This window comes from Drosophila gunungcola, unplaced genomic scaffold (assembly GCF_025200985.1).
Source record: "Drosophila gunungcola strain Sukarami unplaced genomic scaffold, Dgunungcola_SK_2 000088F, whole genome shotgun sequence".
Lineage (NCBI taxonomy): Eukaryota > Metazoa > Arthropoda > Insecta > Diptera > Drosophilidae > Drosophila > Drosophila gunungcola.
Window position 1 is genome coordinate 21,080 of NW_026453250.1, and position 20,394 is coordinate 41,473.

Sequence of the window (20,394 nt, forward strand, 5' to 3'; positions counted from 1 at the left end):
GGATGTAGCACCAGGAAATAATTTTACAATATCTTTGTATGAGCCACCAAACTTTGGCAATCAACTTTGAACTCAAAATGTGTTTTCTTCAAAACAAGGAAAGACGTAATTTTTTTAAATATATTCTTATTTATTTTGAGATAGATATTTTTAGTACATATTTTAGTACATATTATATTCTTGCTTATAAAGTGCTCTAATTGGCACAGTAGTTATTCCGCTTCGAAAAATTCGTCATAGGGTATGTTGTTCCACAGATTTTGCACGATGGATCTGAAGACCTTGGAGCAGGCCTCGTTGATTTTCGGCTGGACATCCAGAGCCAGGGCGTTCCACTCCTGATTTAGAACCTTCAAGGTGCTCTCCCGCAAGTCCACGTTGTCGTTGAACAGGTTCGTCATGTCGAAGTGACCACTGTGGGTTGGACATTTGAAATATGTAAAACATATAAATGGCTCGGCAATTCTCACCCTTTGGCCTTGGTAATCGTCTTGTAGTCCGTGATGTTGAGGTATGTATGGCCGTCGGCCCGCTTCACCGGCTCCGCCATAATCCTCGACTTGATCTGGACCTCGTCCATCCGAATCGTGAGATCGCCCTTGCTAACGATGGGCAGGATGAGCAGTTTGCCATCCACATCGTACTTGGCCCGCACCTCCAGTTGCGGTGCATCCATGGCCATGGTCAGCTTGAGCGGCTTCGCGAGGTCCTTGGTGAAGCCCTTCAGACTCTTGACCACCACCGAGTTGGCCAGGTTGTACAGCTTGGCATTGTTCATCAGCAGCTTGAACTGCAGCGACTCCGAGTGGCCACCGCTCTCCACGCGCATGTTGCCCAGATCGATGGGCTCCAAGCCGGCCACCTGCCGCTCCGGAATGCCCCGCTTGAAGGCCCCGAAATAGGTCTGCGCCTGCGCCACCAAACACGCCTCGTCCTGCACCTTACAGCGCTTCAAAGGCGATGCTGAAAGTAAACAATCGAACTTGTATTAATTTCACTTAGTCTTTTAAGTTGTTTAGTTGCTAATGTTCTCATATATTAGTTAGCTTTTCGTTTTAAACATTAAGCTAGTTTTATATAAATAAATTAATAAATTATTAATAAAAATCTAAACCACATACAATTCTTTTAATGGGAATACCCCTTACTAAAAAGTCAGAAATTTGGACCAAAATAAATTTTTCAAAAAACATTTTCAAAATTCGATCAGGGATGGATGGTATAGGTTGCCAGCTGTTGAAAATAGCAACTTTTTTGACTTTGGGTCTTATTTTGGAAAAGTTACAGCAAAAAGACTTTTCAGATATAGGTTTGTTTGAAAAAATCGCCAAAATTCCCAAAAACACATTAAAAACTTGGTTTTTGTGTCAAAACTCTGGGAAATAATGGTTAAAATGTGGAATGTCATACACCGTTGAATTCGTAATAAAATTTCCAATCAAATGGCATTCACAGTTAAAATTTTTTCAGATCTTCAAATTTCTGCAAAAAATGATGATGTACCCCCTTACAAAAAAGTCAGAAATTTGGACCAAAATAAATTTTTCAATAAACGATTTTCAAAATTCGGTTTTTTTGTCAAAACGAAATTAATTGTTTTCAATCAATCAGGGATGGATGGTATAGGTTGCCAGCTGTTGAAAATAGCAACTTTTTTGACTTTGGGTCTTATTTTGGAAAAGTTACAGCAAAAAGACTTTTCAGATATAGGTTTGTTTGAAAAATCGCCAAAAATCCCAAAAAACACATTAAAAACTTGGTTTTTGTGTCAAAACTCTGGGAAATAATGGTTAAAATGTGGAATGTCATACACCGTTGAATTCGTAATAAAATTTCCAATCAACTGGCATTCACAGTTAAAATTTTTTCAGATCTTCAAATTTCTGCAAAAAATGATGATGTACCCCCTTACAAAAAAGTCAGAAATTTGGACCAAAATAAATTTTTCAATAAACGTTTTTCAAAATTCGGTTTTTTTGTCAAAACAAAATAAATTGTTTTCAATCGATCAGGGATGGATGGTATAGGTTGCCAACTGTTCAAAATAGCAACTCTTTTGACTTTGGGTCTTATTTTGGAAAAGTTACAGCAAAAAGACTCTTCAGAAATAGTTTTGTTTGAAAAATCGCCAAAAATCCCAAAAAACACATTAAAAACTTGTTTTTGTGTCAAAATTCTGGGAAATAATGGCCAAAATGTGGAATGTCATACACCGTTGAATTCGTAATAAAATTTCCAATCAAATGGCATTTACAGTTAAAATTTTTTCAGATCTTCAAATTTCTGCAAAAAATGATGATGTACCCCCTTACAAAAAAGTCAGAAATTTGGACCAAAATAAATTTTTCAATAAACGTTTTTCAAAATTCGGTTTTTTTGTCAAAACAAAATAAATTTTTTTCAATCGATCAGGGATGGATGGTATAGGTTGCCAGCTGTTGAAAATAGCAACTCTTTTGACTTTGGGTCTTATTTTGAAAAAGTTACAGCAAAAAGACTCTTCAGAAATAGTTTTGTTTGCAAAATCGCCAAAAATCCCAAAAAACACATTAAAAACTTGGTTTTTGTGTCAAAACTCTGGGAAATAATGGTCAAAATGTGGAATGTCATACACCGTTGAATTCGTAATAAAATTTCCAATCAAATGGCATTCACAGTTAAAATTTTTTCAGATCTTCAAATTTCTGCAAAAAATGATGATGTACCCCCTTACAAAAAAGTCAGAAATTTGGACCAAAATAAATTTTTCAATAAACGTTTTTCAAAATTCGGTTTTTTTGTCAAAACAAAATAAATTTTTTTCAATCGATCAGGGATGGATGGTATAGGTTGCCAGCTGTTGAAAATAGCAACTCTTTTGACTTTGGGTCTTATTTTGAAAAGTTACAGCAAAAAGACTCTTCAGAAATAGTTTTGTTTGCAAAATCGCCAAAAAATCCCAAAAAACACATTAAAAACTTGGTTTTTGTGTCAAAACTCTGGGAAATAATGGTCAAAATGTGGAATGTCATACACCGTTGAATTCGTAATAAAATTTCCAATCAAATGGCATTCACAGTTAAAATTTTTTCAGATCTTCAAATTTCTGCAAAAAATGATGATGTACCCCCTTACAAAAAAGTCAGAAATTTGGACCAAAATAAATTTTTCAATAAACGTTTTTCAAAATTCGGTTTTTTTGTCAAAACAAAATAAATTTTTTTCAATCGATCAGGGATGGATGGTATAGGTTGCCAGCTGTTGAAAATAGCAACTCTTTTGACTTTGGGTCTTATTTTGAAAAAGTTACAGCAAAAAGACTCTTCAGAAATAGTTTTGTTTGCAAAATCGCCAAAAATCCCAAAAAACACATTAAAAACTTGGTTTTTGTGTCAAAACTCTGGGAAATAATGGTCAAAATGTGGAATGTCATACACCGTTGAATTCGTAATAAAATTTCCAATCAAATGGCATTCACAGTTAAAATTTTTTCAGATCTTCAAATTTCTGCAAAAAATGATGATGTACCCCCTTACAAAAAAGTCAGAAATTTGGACCAAAATAAATTTTCAATAAACGATTTTCAAAATTCGGTTTTTTTGTCAAAACGAAATTAATTGTTTTCAATCAATCAGGGATGGATGGTATAGGTTGCCAGCTGTTGAAAATAGCAACTTTTTTGACTTTGGGTCTTATTTTGGAAAAGTTACAGCAAAAAGACTTTTCAGATATAGGTTTGTTTGAAAAATCGCCAAAAATCCCAAAAAACACATTAAAAACTTGGTTTTTGTGTCAAAACTCTGGGAAATAATGGTTAAAATGTGGAATGTCATACACCGTTGAATTCGTAATAAAATTTCCAATCAACTGGCATTCACAGTTAAAATTTTTTCAGATCTTCAAATTTCTGCAAAAAATGATGATGTACCCCCTTACAAAAAAGTCAGAAATTTGGACCAAAATAAATTTTTCAATAAACGTTTTTCAAAATTCGGTTTTTTTGTCAAAACAAAATAAATTGTTTTCAATCGATCAGGGATGGATGGTATAGGTTGCCAACTGTTCAAAATAGCAACTCTTTTGACTTTGGGTCTTATTTTGGAAAAGTTACAGCAAAAAGACTCTTCAGAAATAGTTTTGTTTGAAAAATCGCCAAAAATCCCAAAAAACACATTAAAAACTTGTTTTTGTGTCAAAATTCTGGGAAATAATGGCCAAAATGTGGAATGTCATACACCGTTGAATTCGTAATAAAATTTCCAATCAAATGGCATTTACAGTTAAAATTTTTTCAGATCTTCAAATTTCTGCAAAAAATGATGATGTACCCCCTTACAAAAAAGTCAGAAATTTGGACCAAAATAAATTTTTCAATAAACGTTTTTCAAAATTCGGTTTTTTTGTCAAAACGAAATTAATTGTTTTCAATCAATCAGGGATGGATGGTATAGGTTGCCAGCTGTTGAAAATAGCAACTCTTTTGACTTTGGGTCTTATTTTGCAAAAGTAACAGCAAAAAGACTCTTCAGAAATAGTTTTGTTTGAAAAAATCGCCAAAAATCCCAAAAAACACATTAAAAACTTGGTTTTTGTGTCAAAACTCTGGGAAATAATGGTCAAAATGTGGAATGTCATACACCGTTGAATTCGTAATAAAATTTCCAATCAAATGGCATTCACAGTTAAAATTTTTTCAGATCTTCAAATTTCTGCAAAAAATGATGATGTACCCCCTTACAAAAAAGTCAGAAATTTGGACCAAAATAAATTTTTCAATAAACGTTTTTCAAAATTCGGTTTTTTTGTCAAAACAAAATAAATTTTTTTCAATCGATCAGGGATGGATGGTATAGGTTGCCAGCTGTTGAAAATAGCAACTCTTTTGACTTTGGGTCTTATTTTGAAAAAGTTACAGCAAAAAGACTCTTCAGAAATAGTTTTGTTTGCAAAATCGCCAAAAATCCCAAAAAACACATTAAAAACTTGGTTTTTGTGTCAAAACTCTGGGAAATAATGGTCAAAATGTGGAATGTCATACACCGTTGAATTCGTAATAAAATTTCCAATCAAATGGCATTCACAGTTAAAATTTTTTCAGATCTTCAAATTTCTGCAAAAAATGATGATGTACCCCCTTACAAAAAAGTCAGAAATTTGGACCAAAATAAATTTTTCAATAAACGATTTTCAAAATTCGGTTTTTTTGTCAAAACGAAATTAATTGTTTTCAATCAATCAGGGATGGATGGTATAGGTTGCCAGCTGTTGAAAATAGCAACTTTTTTGACTTTGGGTCTTATTTTGGAAAAGTTACAGCAAAAAGACTTTTCAGATATAGGTTTGTTTGAAAAATCGCCAAAAATCCCAAAAAACACATTAAAAACTTGGTTTTTGTGTCAAAACTCTGGGTAATAATGGTTAAAATGTGGAATGTCATACACCGTTGAATTCGTAATAAAATTTCCAATCAAATGGCATTCACAGTTAAAATTTTTTCAGATCTTCAAATTTCTGCAAAAAATGATGATGTACCCCCTTACAAAAAAGTCAGAAATTTGGACCAAAATAAATTTTTCAATAAACGTTTTTCAAAATTCGGTTTTTTTGTCAAAACAAAATAAATTTTTTTCAATCGATCAGGGATGGATGGTATAGGTTGCCAGCTGTTGAAAATAGCAACTCTTTTGACTTTGGGTCTTATTTTGAAAAAGTTACAGCAAAAAGACTCTTCAGAAATAGTTTTGTTTGCAAAATCGCCAAAAATCCCAAAAAACACATTAAAAACTTGGTTTTTGTGTCAAAACTCTGGGAAATAATGGTCAAAATGTGGAATGTCATACACCGTTGAATTCGTAATAAAATTTCCAATCAAATGGCATTCACAGTTAAAATTTTTTCAGATCTTCAAATTTCTGCAAAAAATGATGATGTACCCCCTTACAAAAAAGTCAGAAATTTGGACCAAAATAAATTTTTCAATAAACGATTTTCAAAATTCGGTTTTTTTGTCAAAACGAAATTAATTGTTTTCAATCAATCAGGGATGGATGGTATAGGTTGCCAGCTGTTGAAAATAGCAACTTTTTTGACTTTGGGTCTTATTTTGGAAAAGTTACAGCAAAAAGACTTTTCAGATATAGGTTTGTTTGAAAAATCGCCAAAAATCCCAAAAAACACATTAAAAACTTGGTTTTTGTGTCAAAACTCTGGGTAATAATGGTTAAAATGTGGAATGTCATACACCGTTGAATTCGTAATAAAATTTCCAATCAAATGGCATTCACAGTTAAAATTTTTTCAGATCTTCAAATTTCTGCAAAAAATGATGATGTACCCCCTTACAAAAAAGTCAGAAATTTGGACCAAAATAAATTTTTCAATAAACGATTTTCAAAATTCGGTTTTTTTGTCAAAACGAAATTAATTGTTTTCAATCAATCAGGGATGGATGGTATAGGTTGCCAGCTATTGAAAATAGCAACTTTTTTGACTTTGGGTCTTATTTTGGAAAAGTTACAGCAAAAAGACTCTTCAGAAATAGGTTTGTTTGAAAAAATCGCCAAAAATCCCAAAAAACACATTAAAAACTTGGTTTTTGTGTCAAAACTCTGGGAAATAATGGTCAAAATGTGGAATGTCATACACCGTTGAATTCGTAATAAAATTTCCAATCAAATGGCATTCACAGTTAAAATTTTTTCAGATCTTCAAATTTCTGCAAAAAATGATGATGTACCCCCTTACAAAAAAGTCAGAAATTTGGACCAAAATAAATTTTTCAATAAACGATTTTCAAAATTCGGTTTTTTTGTCAAAACGAAATTAATTGTTTTCAATCAATCAGGGATGGATGGTATAGGTTGCCAGCTGTTGAAAATAGCAACTTTTTTGACTTTGGGTCTTATTTTGGAAAAGTTACAGCAAAAAGACTCTTCAGAAATAGGTTTGTTTGAAAAAATCGCCAAAAATCCCAAAAAACACATTAAAAACTTGGTTTTTGTGTCAAAACTCTGGGTAATAATGGTTAAAATGTGGAATGTCATACACCGTTGAATTCGTAATAAAATTTCCAATCAAATGGCATTCACAGTTAAAATTTTTTCAGATCTTCAAATTTCTGCAAAAAATGATGATGTACCCCCTTACAAAAAAGTCAGAAATTTGGACCAAAATAAATTTTTCAATAAACGTTTTTCAAAATTCGGTTTTTTTTGTCAAAACAAAATAAATTATTTTCAATCGATCAGGGATGGATGGTATAGGTTGCCAACTGTTCAAAATAGCAACTCTTTTGACTTTGGTTCTTATTTTGGAAAAGTTACAGCAAAAAGACTCTTCAGAAATAGGTTTGTTTGAAAAATCGCCAAAAATCCCAAAAAACACATTAAAAACTTGGTTTTTGTGTCAAAACTCTGGGAAATAATGGTCAAAATGTGGAATGTCATACACCGTTGAATTCGTAATAAAATTTCCAATCAAATGTCATTCACAGTTAAAATTTTTTCAGATCTTCAAATTTCTGCAAAAAATGATGATGTACCTTTATCAAAAATGCAAAAACTGATCAAAAAATTAATTTCTTCAAAATATCGATTTTTAAAAATCGGTTTTTCCATCAAAACAAAATTAATTTTTCTGAACCGATTGTGGATGAGTAGTATGGGTCGCCTAAATTACAAGCCAATATTTAAACTAAGATCAAAGAAATTTAAGCCACAATCTTTTAGAAGCATGCTATGGGCTAAAAACTACGAGTTTCGAAATATATATATGAATTAAGATTTTATTCATATTTATATTTGATATTAAAAATAAAAAATTAATGTTTTGGCAATTTGTTTTCCGAAGAGGCACTTCGTCAAAGTGTTCGACACTCACGGAATATGTTAGAGCCCGCGACACTGCAAGGAACGAGGCACATGAGACCCATCCACACAAGGAATATTGAGGCACCGGTTAGCTGCATTTTCTCCGTACTCCGTAATCTGATTTCTGAATTCTGATTTAGCCGAGCGACAACTGACAAACTTCAACCCCAAGCCGGGCCTATTTATGCATCCTCTAAAAGCCAATTTTTTCAGATCTTCAAATTTCTGCAAAAAATGATGATGTACCCCCTTACAAAAAAGTCAGAAATTTGGACCAAAATAAATTTTTCAATAAACGATTTTCAAAATTCGGTTTTTTTGTCAAAACGAAATTAATTGTTTTCAATCAATCAGGGATGGATGGTATAGGTTGCCAGCTGTTGAAAATAGCAACTTTTTTGACTTTGGGTCTTATTTTGGAAAAGTTACAGCAAAAAGACTTTTCAGATATAGGTTTGTTTGAAAAATCGCCAAAAATCCCAAAAAACACATTAAAAACTTGGTTTTTGTGTCAAAACTCTGGGTAATAATGGTTAAAATGTGGAATGTCATACACCGTTGAATTCGTAATAAAATTTCCAATCAAATGGCATTCACAGTTAAAATTTTTTCAGATCTTCAAATTTCTGCAAAAAATGATGATGTACCCCCTTACAAAAAAGTCAGAAATTTGGACCAAAATAAATTTTTCAATAAACGATTTTCAAAATTCGGTTTTTTTGTCAAAACGAAATTAATTGTTTTCAATCAATCAGGGATGGATGGTATAGGTTGCCAGCTATTGAAAATAGCAACTTTTTTGACTTTGGGTCTTATTTTGGAAAAGTTACAGCAAAAAGACTCTTCAGAAATAGGTTTGTTTGAAAAATCGCCAAAAATCCCAAAAAACACATTAAAAACTTGGTTTTTGTGTCAAAACTCTGGGAAATAATGGTCAAAATGTGGAATGTCATACACCGTTGAATTCGTAATAAAATTTCCAATCAAATGGCATTCACAGTTAAAATTTTTTCAGATCTTCAAATTTCTGCAAAAAATGATGATGTACCCCCTTACAAAAAAGTCAGAAATTTGGACCAAAATAAATTTTTCAATAAACGATTTTCAAAATTCGGTTTTTTTTGTCAAAACGAAATTAATTGTTTTCAATCAATCAGGGATGGATGGTATAGGTTGCCAGCTGTTGAAAATAGCAACTTTTTTGACTTTGGGTCTTATTTTGGAAAAGTTACAGCAAAAAGACTCTTCAGAAATAGGTTTGTTTGAAAAATCGCCAAAAATCCCAAAAAACACATTAAAAACTTGGTTTTTGTGTCAAAACTCTGGGAAATAATGGTCAAAATGTGGAATGTCATACACCGTTGAATTCGTAATAAAATTTCCAATCAAATGGCATTCACAGTTAAAATTTTTTCAGATCTTCAAATTTCTGCAAAAAATGATGATGTACCCCCTTACAAAAAAGTCAGAAATTTGGACCAAAATAAATTTTTCAATAAACGTTTTTCAAAATTCGGTTTTTTTGTCAAAACAAAATAAATTGTTTTCAATCGATCAGGGATGGATGGTATAGGTTGCCAACTGTTCAAAATAGCAACTCTTTTGACTTTGGTTCTTATTTTGGAAAAGTTACAGCAAAAAGACTCTTCAGAAATAGGTTTGTTTGAAAAATCGCCAAAAATCCCAAAAAACACATTAAAAACTTGGTTTTTGTGTCAAAACTCTGGGAAATAATGGTCAAAATGTGGAATGTCATACACCGTTGAATTCGTAATAAAATTTCCAATCAAATGTCATTCACAGTTAAAATTTTTTCAGATCTTCAAATTTCTGCAAAAAATGATGATGTACCTTTATCAAAAATGCAAAAACTGATCAAAAAATTAATTTCTTCAAAATATCGATTTTTAAAAATCGGTTTTTCCATCAAAACAAAATTAATTTTTCTGAACCGATTGTGGATGAGTAGTATGGGTCGCCTAAATTACAAGCCAATATTTAAACTAAGATCAAAGAAATTTAAGCCACAATCTTTTAGAAGCATGCTATGGGCTAAAAACTACGAGTTTCGAAATATATATATGAATTAAGATTTTATTCATATTTATATTTGATATTAAAAATAAAAAATTAATGTTTTGGCAATTTGTTTTCCGAAGAGGCACTTCGTCAAAGTGTTCGACACTCACGGAATATGTTAGAGCCCGCGACACTGCAAGGAACGAGGCACATGAGACCCATCCACACAAGGAATATTGAGGCACCGGTTAGCTGCATTTTCTCCGTACTCCGTAATCTGATTTCTGAATTCTGATTTAGCCGAGCGACAACTGACAAACTTCAACCCCAAGCCGGGCCTATTTATGCATCCTCTAAAAGCCAAGTGCAAGTTCAAGTGCGATTCTGGGACTAGATCCAATTAAACGCGACAGTACCGGCATGAAACTTTATTTTAATATGGCTTAGAAAATTTTTGGCGAGTTGGGGATTCCAAGATTTTGATCGGGGGCTTAGTACTTTCCGAACATTAATTTGAACTTATAATTAGTCAAATAAAATTAAAATATTTTTTTATTCAAATTATATTATAATTCCATCTATAAACAATTTTTCCCCTTAAAACTTGTTTGTTAATTCCAAACAAAACTACAAAGCCCGATTTGGTATTTCATATGTAATATAATCTGAAAATTATTGAAATTTCTGTAGTTTACATTTCCCTTACTACATAATTCATTATGCACAGTTTAAGTAGGTAACTGAAAAGTAAGTAACTTGCCAGTACTGAAGTGACAAGAGATTAAGCCATATTCGACTCTTAAATCGAATCCAAGTGAATATGAGTGAAAACTGAATGATTCTCAACTTGGTTGCAATTGAGAACGGGTTTCGGGTTCTCTTCTCCATCTCTCTCTCTCTCAAAATCTCTGCCAGAGATTCTATCATCTTAGTTGTATTTAGAAATGCACCCATATAGGCAAATAAACATAAATGTGGTAGACCCTGATATTTGCGTAGACCTCTGATCTACCGTAAAAATGGATCTTACGGGTACTCGACTTGGAGATATCGTATGGTTCAAATGTTAGTCAAATAAGATACTAGTTAGAATTACCTATAAAAATATTCAAAATGATGGATTTTCAATACGCAATTATTGAATAATTACAAAAAAAACCTATACCAATTTTACCTAAAGAGTAGCTTATTGCCGTAGAACCCTTAATGTATTCCCAATCAAGAGTAACTTATAACCGATTTGGATATGGAATTGGAGCAGCTGGATTGCTGCTGCCATCAGGTGACCATCGGATCCGTCACTGGGACATTGGGTTTGCTCAGCCAATTGACAGTTGACAATTGACAGTGCGTGTCAAGTTCTAGGTCAGCTTGGACGGGTGTGGAATTAAACTTTGATCTCCTGCCATGTCGGTGCGATGACGCCGATTATACACCCGTATACCCTGATCCGCAGGGGATATTATCTATTGGAATAGTAAGAAATAATGGTGATGGATCTCCCCAAAAGGAGCTTCGCTTGGGCAAACATTCTTTCATTAACCTATTTTAATTTGAAAAGAAATCAAACTGTGGAACTCTAAGTGCAAGATCAATTAATAAGATTTAGATTTCCAACTTAGTTTACAAAGAATATTATATACACAATAATTTTTTTTAAATACAATTTAATATATTGCTTTCAGTTTAACAAAAGAATACATAACAATTTGTTTGCCATTTGTTCTTATCATTTTCGGGAGTTTATGACTACTGGAGTTGGATACAGTGTTATCCGTTAGGTAGTTAGATATCGCCTTGCCTTATTAGCGGGCAATTAGATAATGAACACGGCTTGGAGTCATTTTAGAAAAGGTAAACAACTTTATTTACATTCAACGAACATGAACCAGGGGCGGGCGGAAAGGTGAGCGACTTGGGACACGTGGCGTATGACTATGACTATGATTCTGAACCTCAACCTGAACCTGGTTTCAACTCAGAGTTCCAGTTTCACACTTTGGTGGCGTCCGTGCTGCTGCCCAGGTTTTTCAGTGATTGCTCGAACTCCACGCCGTCCACTTGCCGCTTGCCCAGATCGTGTGGCGGCGGTCCAATCAGCTCCACCACCTGGTCGTAGTCCAGCGTCTCCTTCTCCAGCAGGGCTTCAGCCAGCTAAAACATTTGGGTATAGAGTTGAATTAGAGGAAATAACAATCGGTAACGTATGTATATTAAAGGCTATCCATAAAAAAAAACTCTGTCATAAACGACTTGATTACAAAACGACAAGTGACGAAATATAACTCGATTCATTAGTGATAATCAACCAGACGTATAATCCTCATATTCATAAGTTCTAAAAAACGTACTACTTCCTGTAACAATAAAATAATAAATATATGTAAACGCGTATTTGATGCGTCAGTCATAAACGATTTGATTAAAAAAGCAAGTGACGAAATTTAACTCGTTTCAGTAGAGATATTGATTAACTATTAATCAACCAGACTTATAATCGTCATCATCATAAGTTCTAAAAAACGTACGACTAGTTCCTGTACCAATAAAATATTTAATATATGTATAAGCGTATTTAATGCATTTGTAAACGTAGTAACCTTAAATGTGAAACCTGTATTTCTAATGATTTTAAGCCCTTCTATTTAATATGCTGCCAAAATTTTTGAAAATCCTTTTATTAAAGGCATGTCTATAGTGTTAATTAATGGTCTCTATAATTTTGGTCACAAAACAAAATCATCAGATCATTTACAAAATACCTTCTAAGTATGTTTTAATAAACAAATTACTTAAATGTGTCAAAAGTCAAAGTCAAAACTATTCATTCGCTTTTCTTTGCGCTGGAACTAGAGTAAGCCCCTAAATGTCAAGCCTGTATTTTAAATGATTTGAAACCCTTCTTTTTAGCATACTCCCAAAATGCCCCTGGGGACAACCCAGTTTAAAAGAAGAAAAGCAAGGAAGCGGTGCCTACGAACCTTGTCCAGCTTATCGCGATGCGTGGTGAGTATGCCCTCGGTGGTCTGGTACGCGGTGGCCACCACATGGCGCGCCTCGTTATCGATCAGGCTCTCCATGGCCCGCGAGAAGGGCTTCTTGCCACCGCTGCCCATCGCACCGCCGCCCTCCGTCTCATCCGCGTCCCGGACGTAAATGGGTCCCAGATTCGCGCTCATGCCGAATTTCTTGATCTGCGAGTACGCGATCTTCGTGACCTTCTCCAGATCGTTCTGGGCGCCCGTCGTTATCCGATTGAAGACCAGATTCTCGGCCGCCCGACCGCCCAGCGCCATGCACATCTTGTCGAACAGCTCCTCCTTGCTGTACAGGTGCTGTTCGCTCGGCGTGTATTGGGCAAATCCCAGGGCCAGACTGGTGCGCGGCACAATCGTGACCTTCAGCAGGATGTCCGAGTTGGGCAGCATCCAGCCCACCAGGGCGTGTCCGGATTCATGGTAGGCGATCACCTTGCGCTCCGCCAGCGACAGGGCATGCGAACGCTTCTCGGTGCCGCCTGGAATTGATAATAATAATTATTAATTAAGGGGGAGTTGGATTCAAAATGTAATATTTTTCTAATTCTTTTCTTTAATTTTTATTGAATGCAACTTGCCGATCGTTGGAACACTGACGAAGGTACAGTGATGTGGAGTATCTACATACTTCTATCTATATACGTACCTAAGTAATTAAATGTGGTATTTTTTAACTACTTCAAATTTTAGTTCATATGCACTTATTATTTTGATTTCTAGTGCTTGAGTGTATTTAAAATTGTTTGTTACTTCATGTACCTTTTACTTAACCCAGCCATTACAGTATTATTAAATATTTCACCATGAACAGAATGTTTTTTAGACATCATTCTAAAAGGTACCATAGTATTTTAGGAATAGATTTGAACTGTTTCATTAAAAATTCACAAAAAGTGGCCCTTGTTTTCACGAATCACCATTACTGTCCCCTAAACCCTTTGATGCTATCCCAGATATCTTCAGGCGATCTGGCGCGTAACTTACCCACTAGCCGCTCCACGGCGTACTCCAGGTTCTTGCTGCTGACCTCCTTCTGTACATTGCGAGCCGCATGCAGGGCGGCCTCGTTGCAAACGTTGGCGATGTCCGCTCCGGAGAAACCAGGCGTTAGGCGGGCCAGGCGCTGCGAAAAAGTGCCAGGCGGCGACTCCAGTTTCACCGACGACAAGTGCTTCTCGAAGATCTCCTTGCGCTCCATCAGCGTGGGCAGATCGATGAGGATGTGGCGATCGAAGCGACCGGGTCGCAGAAGGGCCTACATAAAAGTATATACTATAGCTCGGCAATATCCAATGATGGTGGATGACGACATATACCTTGTCCAGAATATCGGCCCGATTGGTGCTGGCCAGCATGAGCACGCCTTCCTTGGTGGCCATGCCATCCATCTCGACCAGGAGCTGGTTGAGCGTCTGTTCCGACTCGCCGGAGCTGCCCTGTCCCATGCTCTCGGTGCCCGAACGCTGCCGTCCGATGGCGTCTATCTCGTCGATGTAGATGATGCAGGGCGCCCGCTTCTTGCCCTCCTTGAAGAGATCCCGGACACGGGCCGCACCCAGGCCGCCGATCATCTCGATGAATTCGGAGCCGTTCATGCTGAGAAAGGGCACCTGGGCCTCGGTGGCCACCGCCTTGGCCAGCAGCGTCTTGCCGCATCCCGGGGGACCCAGGAGCAAGGCTCCACGCGGCACCTTGGCACCCAGCCGTTGGTACTTCTCCGGGGACTTCAGGTAGTCCACGAACTCCTTCACCTCCTGCTTGGCCTCGCTGAGACCGGCCACGTCCCGGAAGAGCACGCCACGACCGCCATCGAAGGGGTCCACCAGGGTGAACTTGGCGCGGCCCATTTGGTTCTGCCAGGGATTAAGAGGCTTTGAGTTAGGTTACCCTTCGATGAGATGAACACTACCCACAAATGAATCCATGCTGAGCGGACTCTTCATGCTCTTCATCCGCGTGGCAATGGACATGAGCAGGGCGCAGACGAGCAGCAGCATCAGGATGCGGCCGGTGGTGTCCGTCTGGCGGTCATAGGTCACCGGCACCCCATCCTGGATGCCCAGCCGCTTCTCCACCTCGCGCAGCTTCTCCTCGAACTTGTTGGCATCGGCCACCGCCATGTGGAAGATGGTGGAGGTCACTTTGCGGCCCTTGATGACGGCTCCCTCGTGCAGGATGATGGTGACCATCTCCATGTCGGGTCGTATGATCAGCTCCTTGACCTCGCCCACGGCCAGCATGTGATGGACGAACTCGTTCCAGGACACGTAGCGCGTGGAGCCCTGTTTGGAGGACGGAATTAGTTGGTTACCTATGGATTCTATGGACTATGGGCTAACCTCTGGCCTCTCGGAGCGCGGTGTAATCAGCAGGGAGAAGAAGGCCACGAACATGTAGATGGTGAAGAGCCAGAGCACGGCCTTGGTCAGCACGGAACGCATCTTCTCGTCGTTCTCGTTGCTGTTCTTGTTGGGATCGTCGCCGGGTTCGCCAGTGGAACTGCTGCTGCTGCTGCTGGAGGTCTCCTCTCCAGGTGCCTTGCTGCTCTTCTCGCCAGCTGGCTTGTGCTTGTTCTCCGTGGCGGAATCCTCTTCAGTCTTGGCGGGCTTTGCCGCCTTGTCCTCCTCCGAGGGATTGGGATTGGGAGTTGGAGGAGGAGGTTTTCCTCCGGAGGAGGACAGGCTGCGCAGGTGCATTAGACGCACCTCCTGGGGCGTCAGTTGCAGGGAGCGGGCTATCACGCCCACAATCGCCTTGTACTCCGCCTGCAGCTGCATCACCTGGAAAGGAGGAAGCACACCCGGATTAAGTCTCTAGAGGATTTGGGTACAGGGAGACACATAAGTAAACAAGCTGTAACCAGCTTGACACAAACAATGTTTCATTTCTTTTATTACAAATTGTGTTGGCAAATGCACCGTCATTAGACAGTTTGGCGCACCACTTCTCTAGAGGATTGGGGCTGCGATCTGGTACTTAACCCACCTGTCGCCGGCTGAGTTGGAGGAGCGACAGCTCACGTTGAATCCCTTGGGGCCGCCCCGTGGCACTGCGGATCTGGGTGGCCATCTGGTGGCCACTGCGCTGCAGCACATTCCGCACATGCCGCAGGCCCTTCAACATCATTTCTCCAAATCCCCGGAACGACTACGTAACTCCTCCGAATCCCAATACGTAACTCTGATTCGTTGACAGGGCCAAATACAGGGCGACAGCTCCTGGGAATACTGACTTACGGGCAAGGGATTCCCAAACTCTTGGCCACTCTTTCAGACGGCCCCAAAAATGAATGACTTAATTAAAATAAAAACACACGAAATTTAGTTTGCCGCAAATAGTGTGCACGCGGACTTGATCCGCCCAGAATATCAAAACGCCTCGCAAAAGTAAACGGAAAATGGTCTGGGCACACTAAATTATGAAACGTTTGCTTTTGACCGTTAAAATACATTTTATCTATACTTCATTAAATGTCTTAAAGAATTTACCTCTAAAAAACGGCTCTTTTTATTTGTGTGCTTTGCAATAAATAAACTAATTTTCTTCTGAAGTCAATAAAAATATTTTGCCTTTAGCATTAATAAATTACTTAAATTCATCTCTTCTCTATTAAACGTTCTGACTGACAACTCTATTAATTTGTATGCTTTACAAAACCAATAATTAAACTAATATTTTTAAGTTAAAAAAAATATTTATTTATATATATATATATATATATTTATATATATCTTGGCCGGTTCAATAAGTAAAACAATTCAAAGCGCCTATTCGATTTTTGTAAATAAAAAATAATAATAATAGTGCTATACAAATATTACGTCGTACTACATAATAATAATGTCACTGAATTGAGTAGCTAAATTTGTTAGATGTTGCTGTTCTGTTCTGTTCGTTGAATGGCATTTGACCGCACCGCGCTCAATAGTTGTTGTTGACGGGTCCGTCGAAGGGGCCCATACTCTCCCCGAAGTCCTGCATCTCCTCCTCCATGGCGTCGTCCAGCTCGTCGCCCAACTCGCCCTTCGACTCCGGACACTTTCGACAGCGGCTCTCGTTTACGCCGTAGTTGATGCACGTAGAGCCCACGCACTCGCAGCAACCGTCGTGGAACCATCTGGAGGTTTGGGAAAATATATATACCATTATAAGGGCTGTATTCTAATAACAAGATATTATATAGAATTATACTGGCTTACGAAATGTAATCAAATATATATTCTTGACATAAAAGCTTTTTGACGTATTTGTTTTGGCTTGTTGGCTTTGTTTATATTTCATCATTAAGATTAAGCGATAAAATTCATTTAGGGTTAAGGCTTGTATTCTTTAAGGTGCACTTTCTATTGGGCCTTATTTAGAAAATGAAAAAAACATTTTAAAGTTCCCTTTTGTTTAAAAACCTTATAAATGTCCATGCAGTATTTACTGAATGACTACGGTAGTTCCTCATGATAATCACAACCGATTTCCCGGACCTTTATCGTATCCCTACCTCGTACTGCTGGCCCCTGTTGTTTGACAGCTGGTGCGGCACTTGTTCCACGACACACACTGATCCAGATATATAACCGTGCAGTTGACGGTCACTATGTTATCCCGCTCCTGAATCGCCTCGTCCAGGTTTTTATCGTTGGTCCCTAAATGAAAACAGATTGATTATAGAGATGGTAACCCCAAATTGCTATGTTTACCACTCACTCAAGAAATAATGACCGTCCTTTTCCAGCTTAGGGCCCTTCAAGTACTTGTCGAAATCCACTTGAAACGTGAACACGTTCCAATTGTAGCCGAAGCTGTCGCCCTCATCCGGAGTGGCCACGGCGTTGAATAGTTCCGGCACTCCATCAAAGTCCTCCACGTGAGACTTTTTGGACAGCGAGTTGCGTGTGTCATTGGGCTTCGGGCAGAGTTCTACAATAATTATGAGTTGATTTTATTTTAATTTATATTTTTAATTTTTTTGTAAAATTATTTGCACTGCGTTTATTTTTGGAACCCATACCTACTTAAACATTTCCGAAAGGAAATTATACTTTTCAAGATACACATTCCTACCGGTTATGACTGCTTATAATTTTACGACTAGTTTGTGCTATTCTTTTTAACCACATTTATTGTGCATCTGATAATTAAAGTGATTTATTTGTATTCCTCGAAAAAAGACATGCCTTCCTATTCCGATCTCGTGTGCATATTTGTTTTCATCGTCATGCTCGATTTGTTTATAAACAACGTCATGTGGGCCAAACGTAAATTGCATTGCACGAAAACCCGACCGGTATAATTCCAGTATATTTATTTATTTATTTACACCATCAGTTTATTTTTGCTCATTACTAAAATGGGTATTAAGATGATAGACAATGTGTAAAATTTGAAAATCATAGCCGATAGGTTTTTATTATGCTTTATTGCACAAAAAAAACTATAACATTTTAAAATTTTCTAAATAAGGCCCACGACCCACACAGATGTTGTAAAACTAAAATTATTTAACCGTGATTGTATTTTGCTGGTGCAAAAGTTTTTCGTATTATGTATAAGAAACTGTATGCAACAAAATTCTATACGTCGTATTAAACAATTTTGGTATAAATACAAAATATTCTACATTTGAAAAGCTTTATAAATATTTTTGATATTGATCATAAAATTAGCACATTTAGAATCACTGCTAACAGTGATCATTAACAAGTTTACAATAATTTTTAATGTAGCGAAAAGGGATAGTTAAAAGCTTAAAAGACTGTTTCACGTTTTTTTAGCCCTTAGTTAAATAATATTTTTTAAAATAGCTACGGGGATATTATGTATTGGTGTCTCAAAACCACGAATGATTTTGGGAAAAAGTTTTTTTTTGTAAATAAAATTAAATTAAACTTGTGTGCAGTAAGGAAAAGTATGAGTTCAGTGACTTAGAGTTTGAACCTATTGGGCCGCGAAAGGGTTAAGGCTAGGCCGATCGCCAGCTCAAGCCCGTTATCGATAACTAGTTAGCACATCGCAAGCTCCCCCCTCACACACACACACACTCATTCGTTTGCCTTACCCGTTTGACAACAACAAAAACAAAGCAATGGCCATCACATCATCAGTGGTGATCATTTCTATATGTACCCTACGACAACCTCCCACCACCCACTAATCGGATGGCCTTCCTTACCCACACAGCTGCAGCACTCCTCGTAGTTCTTGCCCAGACATTTGAGGCACTCCTTGCAGCAGGAGCAGTTCTTCAACTCGCACTTGCAGCTCTGGGTTAGCATGCATTTGGAGACGATCGAGGCGCAGACGACCTCGTTGCAGGACTCCACTGTGCCGTAGAAGCAGACGAGTCCCAAAAGCACGATGGTGCCCACTGTCAGCGAGCGCCAAATTTCCATGGTGTCCGTGTGTGTGTGTGTGCGTGTGTAGGGATTGGAATGCGCTCTTTCCCGTATCCGTATATGTGTATGCGGGTGCAATTACAAAATTACAACTATAACAAACAACAATTACAGGCACACAGACACACTGGGCAGACTGGGCATTTGGTCGACTTTTTGCACTATATCACCATATATAATAAGTAGTATGCGGGATTATATCGCATTCGGAATCGGAACGGATCAAAACAACAACAAGCGACACCACAACGAACACTAAACAGCAACAACTAGCGAGCGGATCGACGACGGTCCGCTGAGGCAGCGACGTCGGCAGCGGAGGCGACTGCGCGGCGACAATGTCTCTCTCTCGTGTTGTTGTTTTTGTTATTGCTAGGGCATAAACTGTCTTTTCTTCCCACAAAACAAACAACAACAACAATAGCGCCAGGCTAGACACAAGCACACACACACACACCAAGCCGAATACGCGAATTAAGCGCACGCACACACTCAAAAACAGGCTGCTTCTGGCTCACACATACACTCACACTGGCCAGACTTAGAAATTGGAATCGATCGATCGATGATGCTGCCGCTGCTGCCTTTTTGTTGACAATTCCGGTACGATCGGAATCTATATCTATATTTGTATCTGAATCGGCGGATCGGAGGCGAGCGCACGCGTACGCCAACTGAATGATCAACTAGCAACAGCAATAACACGGATCGGCCAAGTGATTAGAGATGAGCGCATCTGCGGCCACCGGGAACGGGTCACGAGAAGTCACGGCTAAAAGTAACAACATAATGCTGCAATAAACATAGAGCGAATGAATCAAGCTAAATTCAGTGTTTTTGTACGTTTCAAAAAATGAATATTTAACTGGCATGGTTAAGTAAAATAAAGTTTACTAAATTAGTTTTAAAAATGTAGGTTTAAACTGCTACTTCCATAACATGTTTTAGAATTTTTAAATTGATGATTTTAAACGACCTTAATTATAAATACGTAGATAAAAGTCTTCTATTTATATTAAAACAAAAATCATTCACTTCAGAAATATACACAATATGGGCAAACGTTATAGTAAATATATAGTATAATAGTTAACTGGTTTT

General features: G+C 37.6%; 3 protein-coding genes across 3 annotated transcripts; all 3 read right to left on the reverse strand.

Annotated features, from left to right (window-relative positions):
- Positions 1-158: 158 nt before the first annotated feature.
- Positions 159-8,018, reverse strand: LOC128265010 (circadian clock-controlled protein daywake). Its single transcript, XM_053000776.1, has 3 exons — positions 7,858-8,018; positions 471-963; positions 159-414 (listed from the first exon to the last, which is right to left on the reverse strand). Exons 1-3 carry the CDS (start codon positions 7,943-7,945, stop codon positions 213-215), a joined length of 783 nt encoding a protein of 260 aa, XP_052856736.1. The 5' UTR covers positions 7,946-8,018; the 3' UTR covers positions 159-212.
- Positions 8,019-11,706: 3,688 nt separating this feature from the next.
- On the reverse strand, positions 11,707-16,274 carry LOC128264988 (paraplegin). Its single transcript, XM_053000735.1, has 7 exons — positions 15,890-16,274; positions 15,244-15,684; positions 14,818-15,186; positions 14,221-14,757; positions 13,889-14,159; positions 12,848-13,383; positions 11,707-12,020 (listed from the first exon to the last, which is right to left on the reverse strand). Exons 1-7 carry the CDS (start codon positions 16,028-16,030, stop codon positions 11,859-11,861), a joined length of 2,457 nt encoding a protein of 818 aa, XP_052856695.1. The 5' UTR covers positions 16,031-16,274; the 3' UTR covers positions 11,707-11,858.
- A 304-nt stretch (positions 16,275-16,578) lies between these two features.
- Positions 16,579-20,025, reverse strand: LOC128264989 (protein twisted gastrulation). The gene is made up of 4 exons (XM_053000736.1): positions 19,071-20,025; positions 17,606-17,818; positions 17,400-17,544; positions 16,579-17,021 (listed from the first exon to the last, which is right to left on the reverse strand). Exons 1-4 carry the CDS (start codon positions 19,288-19,290, stop codon positions 16,826-16,828), a joined length of 774 nt encoding a protein of 257 aa, XP_052856696.1. The 5' UTR covers positions 19,291-20,025; the 3' UTR covers positions 16,579-16,825.
- Between the last annotated feature and the right edge of the window lie 369 nt (positions 20,026-20,394).